Consider the following 16,799-nt stretch of genomic DNA (forward strand, 5'->3'; position numbering starts at 1 on the left):
TATAATACGTGAAGGCTTTAGTGTAATATTCCTAGAGGGAATTTTCCGTGGCTAAATAGTCCCAAGTTTCCTTCTATAAATTCCCCCTCACCCCTACCTAGCTTTCTTCACTCAGCTGCTTCACATTTTCTATCTTTTGGTTGCTTTTCCTCTCCAAGGATCAACTTTCATGTAATAATAATCTTCTAACCCTTATTTTCTCTTGAATTTTCAACACTTAAAGAAGAAAAATGCTAATGGAATACTTCACTTGTGCAGGAAAATGGCTCTTGCTGGAGTTTTCTTTGTGGGTTTGCTGGCAATGGTCTCTTTTGTCAATGGCTATGGCGGCGGCTGGACTAATGCTCATGCAACCTTTTACGGCGGTGGTGATGCTTCTGGCACAATGGGTATGCACATTATAATCCAAGATGATATTTTTACCAAAATTTACAACTTTTTAGACATACCCATTTGACCAATTTTGTTGTTTTTGTTAAAATAATGAAAAATTGCAGGTGGTGCTTGTGGCTATGGGAACCTTTACAGCCAAGGGTATGGGACAAACACTGCAGCATTGAGCACTGCTCTGTTTAACAATGGGTTGAGTTGTGGGTCTTGCTATGAGATTAGGTGTGTGAATGATCCCAAGTGGTGCCTACCTGGTTCAATTGTGGTCACAGCCACCAATTTCTGCCCACCAAACAATGCTCTGCCCAACAATGCAGGAGGGTGGTGCAATCCTCCTCAGCAGCACTTTGATCTATCTCAGCCTGTCTTCCAGCACATTGCTCAATATAGAGCTGGAATTGTTCCTGTGGCCTACAGAAGGTATCTGTTTTCTTCTATCTTTTGAGCTGGAATTTTATAAATATTTTAATATATATTTTAAAAAAAGTTTTTATTTATTTTATTTTTTATGTTAATTGCGCGGAGAATGAATTTAATTTTGGTGGGTGGGTTTTTGTAGGGTATCCTGTAGGAGGAGAGGAGGGATAAGATTCACAATCAATGGTCACTCATACTTCAACCTAGTTTTAATCACCAACGTTGGAGGTGCTGGTGATGTGCATGCTGTAGCAATCAAAGGGTCCAGAACTGGTTGGCAACCAATGTCAAGAAACTGGGGCCAAAACTGGCAGAGCAACACTCTTCTCAACGGACAAAGCCTCTCATTTAAGGTCACCACCAGCGACGGCCGTAGTGTTGTGTCCTACAATGTTGCTCCTCCTAACTGGTCATTTGGCCAGACCTTCTCCGGTGCCCAATTTCGCTAGGGGCTTTAATTTCAATTATAATATACTTGGGGGTCTCAAAAGTAATTAGTGTAACTTTAGGGTATAAAATATAATTATATAATTTTATAATACTGTCTTGGGTCAAAATGGGTATTAGGGCTCTATTTTAAGTTGCCCTTAACTCATTTTGAGGTGACTTTTGGAGGGGTGGTGTCCTAAACTTGGAGGGACCTTTCTTAGTGTTGGGGTCTTCTTATTTTTAATTCTGCTGTAAAAAGGCAGGAGATGGCTGAGGTGGACTCTTACCACCCGCCACTAGCATTTTTATTTTTATTTTTATTTTTATTTTTTTCACTATTAGAAGTTTTATTTTTTGGGCATTAATGTAAGATTATTGTAATTTGTAATCAACTTTGGGTTGAATCATGCCCTGAGTTGCTATTTCTAAAGTGTAAAATTTCCAATTTCTGCTGGTAATGAAAGTGAAAAAAAAAAATATTATATAGAAAATTGGTGTTGATTTTTCTAAATGAAAGTTTTTATTAAAAAAAATATTAATTAAAAAAAATTACTAGGCAAGTTATGCATATGTTTGAAATAATTCTCGTAACAATCAAAATTTTTATCTTGTTTATAGTAATCAACTCAAATTAAAATCTTAGAAATTTTTAAAATTGTCTCAAAATTCTAGAAAATTATCATAAAGTAAAAGATTTCTTCCGTATCATAACTTAAAAAAAAAAACCTTATGGCTTGAAATCCATAAGCATGTGTTGTATTTTAATATTTACAATTTTGACATTAAAAAAAACATTATTTAAATCGAATCGTAATATAATGTATATAAATTATTTAGAATTCAATAATAATTTTATAAGAATTTATATTTTATTAATTTATTTGAGTTAGTTATTAAATCTCCTGTAAATTTAATTATCGACCAATAAATAAGAAATTTTATAATTAAAGATGTAATGACAATCTGTATTATATTTTCTAACTATAATTTTTCATCATATTTCGCTTTGTGATTGAGTGGGTAAATTTTAATGAAAAGTCGAGATTAACAGTGTTTGAATCTTATTTTTCATATATAAAATTAAAATTTTGTGATGTGATGCTATTTGCACGAATTTATATAATACAAATTTAAGCAAGAATTAAGTTTAAAAAATAAGATAAATGTGATTTATTTTGAGTTTATTAAACAAGATTGCTCAATTTTTAAAAAGAGATTTAATTTAAACATAATGTGAAAATATTTAAAAATAAAAAATAAAAAAAAATAATTTGTCAGCATTGTAATTTGGTTGGGAGTGGAAGCATGGGGCCTACATTAAGATAAAATTAAATAAAAAGGCAAAAACATTTCATGTCAATGTCCTAATGCTTGTCCCTTAGTTTCCAGGGTCTCTTTCTCTGCAGATTTTCTTCAAGATTCGTCACCGTTTCCTAACATCAATATTTATATATATATATATATATATTTATTTTTTTTAAAAATATCTCTACATATATATTTATAAAGGTAAATTATGAACAAATTCTTAAATTTTAAAAAATTATTAAAATTCATCTCAAAATCACTTAATTAAAATATTTTTATATTTTATAAAATTTAACTTTTAATTTTTAATAAAAAATAATTTTTTTAAATTTATATTTACCATTTAATTTTTATAATTTTCAATATTTATACTATTTAACTTCTTTAAATATATTTTCTTTTTGTTGTTTACCGGTTTTATATTATTTTCTTAGTTGAGAAAATCTCATCTGAAATCTTATCCCAATATGGAATTGATCCTTTCTGAAACTCAAAATTATATATTTTTTGCTGATAAAATAGATCAAATGAGTGGTCCAATTGGGTTTTCAGGATAATAAAAATATTATTTTCCTTTTTCTTTTTTTAGAAAAAATTAAAGAATGAACAAAAGGAAATTCCTGAATTTTTTCCAGAAATTTCAATGTGATTTAGCTTGTTATTCAAAATTTCAGAGCCTACAAAATTTTTTAGGATTTAGCTTGACTTTAAAAATAAATTAAAATTGAAAAATAAAATTTAATATTTTTAATTTGACGAAGAAATTTAACTTTTAATGAATTTAAAAATATTTTATAATTGGTAAATGTCAGTGTACATTTTTTTGGGCACATGCTGAATCAGGTTGAAGAAAAAGAAAGAAAGAAAAAAAATTGCCCTAGTTTTGGACAGCAACCCACGTGAGTCGCCGGATATCTCGCAGAGCACGTGGCCCTCTGGGCTTCGACGATTCACCTCGTGTGAACTCTTTTCCCTTAATAAATATCCCCGAGATTTCATTAGATGAGAACGCTCCCATTGTTAGGCTTTTGAACTCTTTTTAATTATTTATTTTTATTTAAATTTTACTCAAAGGAAAATGCTAGTGTTATTGAAGTAGAGAAGTGCATTCAATTGTCAAAAAAACAAGATATGGTTTTGACTCGCAACAATTCTATATGATTATTGCTATAATTTACAGTTCTGGAAACAAGTTGGGGAGAAGAAAGAGGCAGTAGTTTAGCTGCCATGGATGACAAGGTCATCCAAAAACAATACTTAACTCTGCAAAACCTGCTATTTATATAGTTTGTATACAGAAGATTTTATGATACCTCAATTTAGGCACCAAGTGAAGTGACCAACATCCTATGCTTTTATCATGCCAAAGCTCATTGCCTGCTTCTCACCATTTCATGGCTAAAAATCTGCAAATTCAGCAACTTCCTTTGATGGGATATCTAATTTTCGCATAAATATGGCCAAGATCTCCAGCAATTTCATCAGTTGTTGAACTGTAAGATCATCCTTGATGCTCAGTTTGGTTGCTGCTAGTAACAAATAAGATGTGCATTAGACAACAATTTGATTCTAAAAAGAGTGAATTATGATTCAAATGAGACAAACTAAGGTTGAACTCACCCGAGAATATAAATGCTCGTCAAACATGGTAACAGCACACTGTCCTGATGAGGAAGCCCAACTGCCAGGGCTAGCATCATATCCATGTTTGGGAGCTTCAAAACTTCCATTAACATGAAAATCCACAGTGCTTTGTAGTAGGTTCATCTCTGTTGCAGACTGGAATTTTGCATCACTCATCAAATTCAGATTGTATGGCAAGTAAGGATACTGCCCAGACAACTGCAACCTCAGAGATGCAGATCCACTTAGCTCATTAAAAATACCATTCACACCATTTTCTTGACTGGAATTAGATAGCTCTGAAACCTTTCTTGTGCCAAAGTAACCAGAATAACTCCCAAAGGAGGAACTTGCGGAACACTCAACATCCCTATAGAAGAAAAGTTTACTTACAGATCAGAATTCATCATGAGGAGGTCTATGTGTAAAAGGATCAGACAAAAATGCATAAATTCGTTATCCTTCTCTAAATATTTGACCTATCGTAGACCAAAGTCATACAAAAATAAAATGCCCCCAGCAATGTGATCTCTCTCTCTCTCTCTCTCTTCATTCTATAAGCCATGTTTACAAAATAGTAATTTACAGTATAGTCCTAGAGATTTAGCAAAACCCACAACTTGGTACTTATGCTTTTAATAGTAAAAAATTTAGCCCCTGGCTTCTTATTTTGTTAAAAGAATAGTCCTTTCATTAAATTTATCACAAGTCAACCATAAATTAAAGAAGTTAATTAAATTAAAGGGACTAAATTATTACAAATATTAAAACTATAAGGACTAAATTGTTACAAATTATTAAAAATAAAGGATTAAACTGTTATAAAAAAATGAAATTTAAAGGACTAAATTGTTATACTCTAACAGTGAATTTAAATAGAAGGACTACTTTGTTAACAGAATAAAACGTTAAATACTAAATTATTTCTTATTAAAATAGAAGGGACTAAGTTGTGGGTTTTCTTAAATCTCAGGGATTATATTATAAATTACCCTTATAAAATTTTGGTGGGAGTAAGTTCTACAACTTAACTGCATGCTTTTCCACATTTATATACATGTATATTCTTGTCGTGCTGCTTTTGAAAAGATTAGAACTGCCATCCCATCTATAGGTTTAAAAGAGTAAGTCTCTGGAATGCCAGGAAGATTATATTTGGGGAGTTGGAATACAAGCTCCCTATAAGAGGTCCACTCACCAATTGGAAATTAGGTTTGGATCCTCTGGTAACACAATCTGTTGACTGTCATTATTAGGAATCCAAGGCATGGGTGGGAGATGCTGCTCAGTACCAATTCTGAAAGGTACATGTGTCCCGCTTTGGAACTGCAAGCCATGTAAGTTTAGATGATATCTTCTTATGAAGAAAAGAGAGGAAAGCAAAAGCATCAAGACACACTTTACCTGACTATTGCATTCTAGCGACATAAGTTGCTGTTTTCCTAAATATTCCTAGCAAGGAGGAATCAACATTGTTAGTGATAAAGAAGAGAAGGGTAGAAGAAAGAATTTGAACTCATTCAGTTTTCATCTGTGTGTTGTGAGACTATTTTTTCTGGAAAGATTTTGCAGCACTAGATATCCTTTTTTTCACGTAAGCTGATGTACTCTTTTCAATTCAAGAAAACAAAAAAAAATGCCTATACTTTGGAACAAGATATTTGTCTCAGCAGACAAACTTCATAACGTCAAGGATGTTTATTCATGGATTTCTTGTGTGTAGGTTCAAGTACAGATCCCAATTTAATTCAGACTCGTTATAATGACTAAATCTAAGCAAGAATGATAGACATACTTTGTGAGCTTGAATTCGATTAAGTGATTCCCTGAGTGAATTTTCCAATTGACCCAGATATTCTGTGTTGTTAATCTTATCTAGATTACTCCAATAGCTGCAGAAACTCAAAGTAAATTTAAATTAATATAGGGTGGCAAAGAGTTGTGTGTATAAATCAATATTTAAAATTCATGAAGCACAAAACACAATTCTGCAGTCAAAGATTTCCGAGCGTGCACCTCAGTCTTTTATGCACTTCAGAAAGTTGATTTTGCAATAACCTCGATTGGTTTGATAGGTCCTGATCGATGCAATTTCAAACCATAAAATATGTCAACAGCTTAAGTATATAAGAAGAACAAGTTTGAAGAGATCATAGGAACATTGGAATTACTGTTTGAGCCTGTACCTCTATTGTTTGAGAACTGAAACGTAAAGGATGAAAAGAATGAAAACAAGTTTAGTTCATATCCTAAAAAATATGGATTGCCTATGAAGATATACAAAAATGAATTTTTTTGACTAGCAAATACCTTGTGCCCAGAAATTCAGGTATGTTAACATCATGGTCCAACTTCTTAAAAGTTTTCTTCAGCACCTTTACTCTCAAAGAAAACAAGAAGCCATGTTAGAAATGAGAATGCAAAAAAAAAAACCTGCATTACTGAAACCAAGTGGTAAGAGAAATGAAAGCAATTGATATTAGTAATGGGGAATGGTTCACAAGAATGGACTTACTTCAAGGCTTTCCAGCTTCCTGTTCCAATCAAATGAAGAACAAATTAAACTCCAGTTTCTTAGATCAACTTAGATACAAGATAATATGTAAAAAATGGAAAGTGAGGGAACTGCTCTCCACCTTTTTGCTCTTTCTTGAGGTGTTAACTGAGCAAATTTCGCAATGACTTCTTCAATGCTGCTCACATCATCAAATGGAAAAGGAGCTTCAGAAAAACTTGTCATTATCTATATGACAATAACAATGATAAATAAGTAAAAGTTGCATGGTGAACATCCTAGGACCATTGAAGTTTTTTTTTTTTTTTGCCCCATGCCACAATCATAAAACAAAGGCAGAAATGGATCTGGTTTGCATGTCCACATGGAAAATCAAACCCCTAAGTCAGTTCACTTCTGCTACCAACACTTCTAACCTATCTGACAACTACATAGTAGCTAAAGAACGAGTTATCAAATCCTGCTCAGTTCAGCTTAGTGAGGTTAAGTTTGATATGTTGGTATGAAATGGAGTAGTTCAGTAGAACAAGAAAATGGATACGAACTTGGATCTAAGTTTAATAGTTCACAAGGTATAAATCCCTAAATCAGAAAGAGCATTCAATGATATTACCTCCGTTTTCCTTTGCACATTGAGGGTTTGCCAGTTGATGAGAACATGAGAAGGATAATGTCTATGTCACATAGAATTGATAATTCTTTGGCCTTCTTCATGATGCCATGCTTCCTTTTGCCATAGGTAGCTTGACGGCCATATGTGTTCTCTAATTTCTTTATCTTTAGCTTAACCCTTCCCATCCTGCACATTTGACATCAATATTATCACAACCTTGAAAGAGACTCAGAATCGAAAATTGAATGCAATTAAAACTCTAATTTCCACCCATTAAGCACGTAATTAAACTAAATCAAACATCCTTGGCATCAATTAGAATTGCAATGCAAGATCAAACAATTTAAAACAACATATCAAAATGCTAATAGGTGATGTACCGATTACCAAATCCAGAATCAAATTCCAGAGAGAGGGTATATAAAATCATAAATAGCATTCTATATTACAAGATCAGAACAAAAGAAGATAAAATCAGCCAAAATAGAGTAAACCCACGAAGATATTGTATCAAAAAAACAAAATGAAACAAATTAAAGAATACCCACTTTAGGAATCAGATGTTTTTCCACTTTCCTTTTTGGTTCCGAATAAAAATATCTACCCATGAGAGGAAAGAAAAAAAAAAGCTCAAAAAAGTAAAACTTACCCGAATGAGAAAATCAAACAAGGAGTTAAAAGTGCAAAATTGAAAGGCCTTAAATGTGGGATAGGTCGATGATTGAGCCAAAGAGAGAAGAGAAGAGAACCATCTAAAGGGTAGAGAGAGAAACGAAGAGATAGATAGAGAGGGGGAGAGAGAAAGGTGTGAGCTTACATATAGGATTGCATGACACGACCGGGTGAGTGGCAAAAGCGGTCGTGGGAGGGAGCTTGAGAATCGGGATCGTCAGAAGTTTCCACCAAATGCCAAAAAACCAACCAAACACATTATACCCAACTCATTCAATCTGTACCATTCAATATGCAAAACAAAAACAAAACTTTTAAGGCCTCCTCCTCCTCCTTCTCCTTCACTCCCACCCGCGTCACTCAAATTTCTGTTACTGGTAGTTACTTTCGAACCTTTTATTACCACATTGTACGTGCTCCCTTCTGTGCTACCCTCACGTTGAAAACGAGGCTAGGATATATGGAAAATTTTTACCGCACCAATGAGCGCACAACCCAAACAAACGCCTTAAGTAATAATATATTTTTACAAATGTAATATTAATTTGAATAAATTAAAAATTAAAATTTTAATATCCATAAAAATCAAATTAAATTGATTTTAAATACAAGTTTATCATAATCGAATTAGTTTAATTTTAATTTAATTTAATTAATTTAATTTTTTAATAAATTTATTATTTATTATATTTTATTTTTTATAATTTTAATTATGGTATAATCTTTTTATATTATCAAAATAATATTAAAATGCTAATAAATTAGTTCGATTTCATTTTATTTTTTTTATCAAAATTAAATTAAATCAAAATAATTAAATTTTTTAAAAATTAAAATTCAACCAAACTAAAATTTTAAATTTATTCAAAATCAAAAACGGCTCATCCACATATTTTAATTTATTAGATATATTATTTTTTTTGAATAAAAAATGTAAATTTCATTAAGTTTCAAGAACGATCAACTCAGAAATACAATCAGGAGGTAAGAAAAAAACTTCAATCAGGTCCGGAATACCATGGTTAACTCGAGCAAGCGCATGAGTTACACTATAGAAATCATCTCCAAAATAAGAGACTTACAATAAAAAATAATATTACCACATGATGATAAATCCTAGTAATTGGGATTAGCTATACCTCGAACTAAAAGTTGAGCGTCTGACTCTACAATAACCGAGAACCAACCACCATCCTTGAGCCAGCTTAAAACTTCCCTAAAACCCATGGCCTCAGCCGTATAAGTATCAAAATTACCAAGAATTCATTGTTGACGTGTTGCAATAAACTCACCATTCCCTCCCTTTAAGACACAACCCACTCTCATAGCCCGATGTGAAAATAATGCAGCATCAACATTTAGCTTAAAAATTCTAATAGGTGGCTTTTTTCATTGGATGCAAATCGGAGCATTAACAACCAACTCCCTGCAACTTCTAGCCACCTCCCAATCTTGAAGAAGATACTTTGCACGCCTAATCACAACATGAGATGGACACTTTTTCTGCTTCCATACCAGACCATGCCAACGAGATTCAGTCATTATCCAACAATCACGGGCAAAAGTGAAAGTAACCAGACCATGTATTATCGTTTCTCTTTGATTAGAGTAAACGGGACAAACTCACTGACTTTGACATTCCTACGAATTAAATTAACCAAGCATGGAATAACATTAAGGCAGTCTGCCATACCAGATTCAAAACCTTCGGTGGAGCCCAAATATGTCAGAGTTTCTTTCACATTGATCTAACCGCAACTAAGCAACTCAAGTGAGTAGTCTGTGTCAAAAATTTATAAGCATTTCGAACCGAATAGAATCCACGTTTTTCAAATTTCCATACCCAATTATCTGCTTGCCCAGTAATATTCAAAGGGATAGACAATATATTATGAGCATCAACTTGATTAAATATAGACAGAATCAAATCCCTTTTTCAGCATTCTTGTTGAATGAGATCAGAAACCAAAAACACATCACAATCTGTCTGTTGAGGAGTAGAAACCTTACCATTTAAATTTAATGGCACCCATGGATCCTCCCAAATCGAAATATTTCTACCATGTCCAACTCTTTTGAGAGAGCTGACACAATCAATTTCTTACTCTCCCACAAACTTCTCCGCAAGTAGTTTGGATTACTCCAAATCTCCAAATTTAAAAAAGAGCCAAACGGAAAATACTTAGCCTTTAGAGTTCTTACCACCAATGAATTATCTCTAGTAAAAATTGCCCATGCGTGTTTCCCTAATATAGATAAATTGAACTCATGCAATTTCTTAAATCCCAACCCACCATCAAATTTCGATTTCGCCATCCGTTCCCAACTTACCCAATGCATACCTCGTTCGTGAGAGCTCCCTCTCCCCCACCAAAATCGAGTGTCCATGGAAAGTTACCAATGGATGTAATTTAGCAGATCTCCACTATATCTACAAATGCAGAATCTCTTATTCATTAACCAGTACTAATCGGATTTCTAGGGTATTCCATAATCAACTCCATTTTCCTATGTTATAAAAACAAAAAACACATAGATCAAGATACATAATTCATTATATTCGCTCATGCTATTAGTTTATTGATTTGAGTGTTAAAATGCAGCGTCTCTAACCTCATATTTTGTTTGCATATTATTCGACTGTATTTCAACCACATCACTATATTGTTCATATGTTATAAAAAAAATTAATTAGTTGATCGTTTAATTTTAAAATATATATTAAAAGATTTCCAAACTTTTAAAAAATTTATTAAGTGTTATTTCTCTTAATTTTAACGGTTAAAAATTAAATAAAAATTAATACACTCAATTATTTTGGTTATTCATTTTATAAGGAAAAGAGTAATTCTAAAAGAAAAAAAATTTTCAATTCCCCTTTAGGTATTAAAAATAATAATATTAATTTAAAAATCTAAAACTAATTAATGTGTTTCCTCATTTATTTTTTTTTAGAATGAGTTTACTCATTCTTAGACTAAAAAGTAATATTTTCAAAAAAAATATACATATATATATTTAATTGAAATAGAGTAATCATAAAATAATATTCTTATAAATATAAAATGTCTTTATTTAGAATGATTTTTCCATTTAATTAAGAAAATACTTTTATTAATAAAATCTTTTAAATATTTTAAATATAAAAAATATATTTCTGTAAAAATATTAAAGTACCTCACTTGGATTGAAAAAAAAAAAAGTATATATCATTAAAATTGTTCACACTAGCTTTATTAATAGATTTTCTAAATGAATATAATAGATACATATTAACTCTCCCGTTGGTATTGAAGAATTTCTGCAAAAATTTAATTTAATTAATTTTTTAATAATTATAATGTTTAAAATTAAATAATTTAATTTTTTAACTTAAAAAATTTAATTTAAAATAATTTAAAATTTTAAACAATTTTATAATTTAAAAATTAAAGTGTAATTTATCTTTAATTAAACTAATTACTTCAGAATATTAAATATTATTTTACAGAACTTTTACGAGATTAAATATAAAATTTTCACATTATTGTTATTATTATTATTATTATTATATCACCTATATTTTAAATCGTTAGGCGTCGTTTGGCTCAAAGGATGATTGCCAGCAGAACTCAATTCCTTCTTCCTCCCTCTTTCTTCTCTTCTCCAAAACTCTCTAAAACCCTCAAATGCCTTCCCGCTGTCACTGCAGACTCTGGTCTCCTCTTCCATGAGAAGCTCCAATACCTCACAGGTCTCAAAATTGATACCCACAAAGCCCTCTCTCAAAACCCAAATCTCCGTTCCACTCCTCTCTCCACCCTCTATTCCGTCGAGCACTGCCTCTCCTCCATGGGCCTTCACCGCTCCGCCATCGGCCGCATCCTCGACATGCACCCTGTCCTCCTCACTTCTGACCTACACCTCTATCTCTACCCAGTCTTCGAGTTCCTCCTCAACGAGGTTGGTATCCCCTTTCCCGATATCGCTAAATCTATTTCTCGGTGTCCTAGGCTTTTAGTCTCTAGTGTTTCCGACCAATTATGCCCTGCCCTTATCTTCCTTCGAGACCTTGGATTTGTGGGTGCTAATGCTATCAATTGTCAGACAACTGTGTTGCTTGTCTATAATGTTGAATTTACATTGATGGCTAAGATTGAGTATTTGATGAGTTTGGGGTTTGAATACTGTGAGGTTAAAGAAATGGTGGTCAGGTCGCCGGGGCTTTTGACGTTTAGTGTAGAGAACAATTTGATGCCGAAAGTGGAGTACTTTTTGATGGAAATGAAAGGTGATTTGGAGGAACTGAAAAGATTTCCGCAGTATTTTTCATTCAGTTTGGAGAGGAAGATAAAGCCAAGGCATAAAATGTTGGCGGAGTACGGGTTGAAGCTTCCATTGTGGAAAATGTTGAAGATTAGTGATGGTGAATTCAATGCAAGATTGGTGGATATGCGGCTAAGAATTGTTGGAGAGACTTAACTCCTGCTTGGCTTCTTAAATTTTTGCATACTTGTGTGCTACTATGTTTGGCTACGCTATACAGGAGCTCTGAATTTTAAGCTGCTGTAATTGCTTAACATATAATGTAAAAACTGGTGAGTAACTTGTTTACAAAACATGAGAAGTTGTTTAATCTTTAAATTTTTTATGCACTTGTTTTCTTTAATATATCAATTAAGTTGTTTGGTTTGAATTCAAAAGGAACAAAGAATACTATGTTTTTATAGGAATTCAGGCGTTATGTGCTGGAGAAATTTGCTATGACTTGAAAATTCTCTTTCTATATCAAGTTTGAATTTTGTTCAGACAGATAAAGAAGCCAATTTATCTTTAAACATCGGCTATTGTTGGTTTCTTGATCTTGTAACATAAGCTGATGATTGATGAGTAAACATTCATGGAGCTTTACCAGAAACACCATTTTTCACCGTATCCACCTCCACCCTTTATTCATGATGCGTTGGTCATTTGCAGAACTGGCACCTTGTATCTGGAAATTTGAAGTATTTGTCATTTGAGTTTTCATGTTTACTAATAAAGGAATTGGGTTTTGTTTTTGGCAAGTGTTTAACATAACACATTTGCCATCAATTATAGTGGTTATTAGTTCTTTGAAATATTTGTCCTCTGTAAAAGTCACAGCAGAATCACTGTCTTCCTTAGATAATGTCTTTTTTCGTTTTGGTCATCCTGTTGTAGGATTAAAACCCTACTAATTGTGAGGAACTGAACAGAGCAAATGAAGTGTTTGTGTTACAATATTAGTGAGTAATTTAGTTTATTGCTTTTTCCTCCATTTGTAATCGACCTTTGGTGTTTTGGGGAATCATTAACTTTGGCTGACAAGTTCGCAGATTGAGAAGAAGCAGCAAAAAGGTTCTCCTGCTGTGCTGTTTTTCATTAGTTTGGCATTTTTAACTGGAGAGTAATGCTAAGTTTTTGAGGATCAAGCGCTCTCTCTTCAATGTCAGGTAGGGTAAAATGCTTTTATCAGCTTCTATATGGCCTTTTTATTTCATATGAACTTAAAGAATAGTATCATGCTTGTGGATATTTGATGATGCTGTGCTCCTGGATGCTATATTCATGGTTCTTGTGTTTACTAAATTTGTGAACATCAATTTTATTTTTATTGTGGGTAGAGCTCCACGCATGCTAACTTGTTCCCCTTACATGGAATAAAAAATTTCATAAGAATTCAATTCTTTTCTATCAATTTTTTTTGTTTGTTTGGAATAGAAGTGATGGTCTAAGATCCAGAAAGAAATAGGAGTTTCTGTATTTATGAATGAGTTTAGCATGAATGGTTCATGACTTTCTCCTTTATTATTTCTTTTATTCTCCGTTGACACATAACCGCCGCCCGCCACCCTGTTTTAGTGCCACCTGACATTGTCCTACAGAGTCGTACGTACATCCACGGCCATTTAATTTCCTATTGACGCACGTGCTGCTAGGACCGTGGCATAACTAGGCCTGTTTCCTTACTCCTCTATCACGTTAAAGGAGACGCACGTGCTGCTAGGACCGTGGCATAACTAGGCCTGTTTTTCTACTCCTCTATCACGTTAGAGGAGCTGGGTCCCCTTCTGAGGAGTCCTAGACTCCGATTAGCCCGATCTGCTCGATTGGAAATGGGTTACTCGCAAATGGGTCATCTTACGCAGTGCACTCTAATGGGTGCTAATGGGTCATCTTACGTAATACGTCTGATGGATTTTAGGCCTGATTTTTATATAAAGGCTCGACTATGGTTTGGATGTCAATGGCCCAGCGGTCATCACGAAAAATATATTTTGTTTTAATTTATAAAATTTTCATCTTCCAAGAAAATGAATTTATATATAATTTTGCAAGAATTCATATATAATTTTGCAAGAATTCATTTCGTACAAAATAAATCATTCTTATGATTCTTCAAATTATTGAGGTTAATTATATTAACAGTTAAAAGAACTAATTAATAGATTTTTATAAATTTTATAGGCTTTTTAATATAATTTTTAAATTAAAAAATTAATTAATGGATATTTTTATATCATATTAATTAAATATTAAAATGCTAAAGCCAAGTCCATTACAGACATTGAAACTCAATATCCAAGTCTTCTTCGCATGGTGCTCTAGGTATGAAAAAGGATAGAACTTGAGACTTCCGATCATTGACGACGGACGACAGCACCATCAACACAAATCTTTGCAGGCCAACAACCAGTGAGCAGCTGGCAAAGGAGGACAAGCTCAAGTCCCATGCAAAAAACGCCATTAGAGCCGGTTGGGAGATAGGAATGATTTGTAGCAAACCATGAATAATACGAACTCAGACCAGTGCAGGACTAGCTGAGAACTAGGCATGCATCATTCGGCCAAACAAACTTACCCTATAGGAGGAGCCCATCTCAGAATTTAATCCTTGTTTGGGAGAGAAGAATATAATTTTTGTAATTTATAAAAAATTTATTAAAATAAATTAAAATTGTACATAATTTTATAAATGAATTTTCAATAAATGAATTTCCGAAAAGTTTAATATACATCCTAGAACCAAACAAAGCCTTATACTCTATTAATGAACCGTTGGGCCAGATGTTTTCGCTTCGCAACTGCACATATGGGTCTACGCACGTGGACTGGCACAATCACTTTGTTCTTCAAAATAAATAATAATGATAATAAATTGAATTTATGTATGTATTATACATATTTTTTTTAATTATACATAAATTTTAATATAATAATTATAAAAATAAATAAAAAATTTATAATTTATTATCCGAATGTTATCATTATTAACAAGTCATTTTCTTTATTTTCAAAAACATATTAAGACGTGTTTATTTTTTCTCTTCATCAATAAAATAGTCATTTCATTTCTATCATTAAAAATATATAGCAAAAATTAAAATACTTTTTTCTTTCTTTTTCATCAATAAAATAGTATTTTTATCTATTTTTATCATTAAAATAATCTTTCTCCTCTAATACATTATTGTTATTAATAATTAATGATTAAATTAATAAAAAATTATCACTAAAATAAATTATAAATTATTTATTGATTATTTAAAATATTAATATGAAATTATGAATTATTGTTAATAAAAAAATTGTAGTTAAATCAAAATAAAAATAATAAGTTTTTGTAAATAAAAAATGATATATTCTGAATGCATTTAATATAACCTAAATTTTATACAAAAAAATTTATATTAATTAAATAAAATATTCATATTAATATTTATGTAAAAATTATATATATAAATAATTAATATTAAATTTGGGAAAGTGAAAGAGGTAAGAAAAGCATTTAATATTTGAAATGCTGGTGTCTGTCCTTAAAAATTAAGAAGTGGGTCTGAAGATGTCACTCATCTTCTCTCTAGTTTCTACTTTAATTTATTTTTTTTTCTTTTGTTTGTGTGTACAATCTCCATAATTCCTTGTTTGTGTGTGTTTTATTTTTAATTTTTTATAATATTTAAATCAAATATAATATTTATAGTTTCTGATTTTAATATAAAAAATAATCATTAAAATAAATTATTGAGATAAAATTATAATGTAAAATTCTTTGTCTAATCTCAAATTAATAGAATACGAAAATTTCGCATTCTATATAATAAGTATTACTAAATTATTTGAATTAATTATTTTAGTTAAAAATTATGAAAAGTGTATTTAAAAGTTATAAAAAGTAGGTTTAAAAATTATTTGGATCAATATAATTTTTAATCCGCATTGTTTTAATCGGTATTAGAGCCATCCGGATCAGACAAATTGTACAGAACTAGTGAATCTGCAAAGAAATGACTATTCGTGTGAGACGAGATAGAGCCGTCCGAGATAGTAGCGAATCACAATATCCGAGAGTTCAGTTCTGATTTAATTGTAACGAGAACGTCACAAATTTAATAGAATATAAAATTCAACTACTTATTTATCTGAATTTTATAAATGAGATATTAAAAATTTTGAACGTCACAAATAATTAATAACAAAATTATTAAATAATTTAGATCAATCATTTTATTTTAAATAAAAAGTAAATTTAGAAATTATTTTAATCGGTTTGATATAAAATGTTTTGTAGATTATTTATAAAAAAAATTATAATTATATTTTTACTTTCTTATAAATTTTATAAAGAAAAAATATGAATGAAGACTTCCAAACAAGCCCCTAAAGAAGAGGTGGAAAGGCCGTATTTTGAGTCACATCTCACATGGTATGGGTAAAGAGAATTGAATGTTGTTGTTGTGTGTTGAGACAGTGTTAACTGACTTCCATGCTTGATTTCCAACATTTGTAGAGCTAAGAGAGAGAAAACCAATTAAACCAACCATATGATGT

General features: G+C 31.5%; 3 protein-coding genes across 6 annotated transcripts; 2 read left to right on the plus strand and 1 right to left on the minus strand.

Moving 5' to 3' along the window:
• The first annotated feature begins 13 nt into the window (after window positions 1-13).
• LOC110625577 (expansin-A1) lies at window positions 14-1,727 on the plus strand. 2 transcript variants are annotated; one of them, XR_002489591.2, is made up of 5 exons: window positions 14-171; window positions 259-389; window positions 498-810; window positions 950-1,537; window positions 1,580-1,727. XR_002489591.2 is itself a non-coding variant. In XM_021771215.2 (4 exons), coding segments are annotated over exons 1-4 (753 nt in total). In that variant the 5' UTR covers window positions 14-169; the 3' UTR covers window positions 1,257-1,727. The 2 variants fall into 2 exon arrangements, 1 of the variants encoding a protein (XP_021626907.1); XM_021771215.2 differs by having other exon boundaries at window positions 950-1,727.
• A 1,902-nt stretch (window positions 1,728-3,629) lies between these two features.
• Window positions 3,630-8,381, minus strand: LOC110625562 (agamous-like MADS-box protein AGL30). Of its 2 annotated transcripts, none has more exons than XM_021771201.2 (12): window positions 8,113-8,381; window positions 7,296-7,481; window positions 6,804-6,860; window positions 6,683-6,701; window positions 6,478-6,542; window positions 6,354-6,369; window positions 6,184-6,245; window positions 5,963-6,059; window positions 5,572-5,619; window positions 5,366-5,493; window positions 4,165-4,537; window positions 3,630-4,070 (listed from the first exon to the last, which is right to left on the minus strand). In XM_021771201.2, the coding sequence occupies exons 1-12, from the start codon at window positions 8,124-8,126 to the stop codon at window positions 4,059-4,061; spliced, it is 1,077 nt and encodes a 358-aa protein (XP_021626893.1). In that variant the 5' UTR covers window positions 8,127-8,381; the 3' UTR covers window positions 3,630-4,058. The 2 variants fall into 2 exon arrangements, with proteins under 2 accessions (XP_021626893.1, XP_021626900.1); XM_021771208.2 differs by having other exon boundaries at window positions 7,945-8,381.
• Window positions 8,382-11,550: 3,169 nt separating this feature from the next.
• Window positions 11,551-14,874, plus strand: LOC110618264 (transcription termination factor MTEF1, chloroplastic). Of its 2 annotated transcripts, XM_043954522.1 has the most exons (4): window positions 11,551-12,544; window positions 13,149-13,213; window positions 13,304-13,420; window positions 14,577-14,874. In XM_043954522.1, the coding sequence occupies exon 1, from the start codon at window positions 11,562-11,564 to the stop codon at window positions 12,426-12,428; it is 867 nt and encodes a 288-aa protein (XP_043810457.1). In that variant the 5' UTR covers window positions 11,551-11,561; the 3' UTR covers window positions 12,429-12,544; window positions 13,149-13,213; window positions 13,304-13,420; window positions 14,577-14,874. The 2 variants fall into 2 exon arrangements, with proteins under 2 accessions (XP_043810457.1, XP_021617095.1); XM_021761403.2 differs by having other exon boundaries at window positions 13,149-13,420.
• The last annotated feature ends 1,925 nt before the right edge of the window (window positions 14,875-16,799 follow it).

Source organism: Manihot esculenta, chromosome 1 (assembly GCF_001659605.2).
Source record: "Manihot esculenta cultivar AM560-2 chromosome 1, M.esculenta_v8, whole genome shotgun sequence".
Lineage (NCBI taxonomy): Eukaryota > Viridiplantae > Streptophyta > Magnoliopsida > Malpighiales > Euphorbiaceae > Manihot > Manihot esculenta.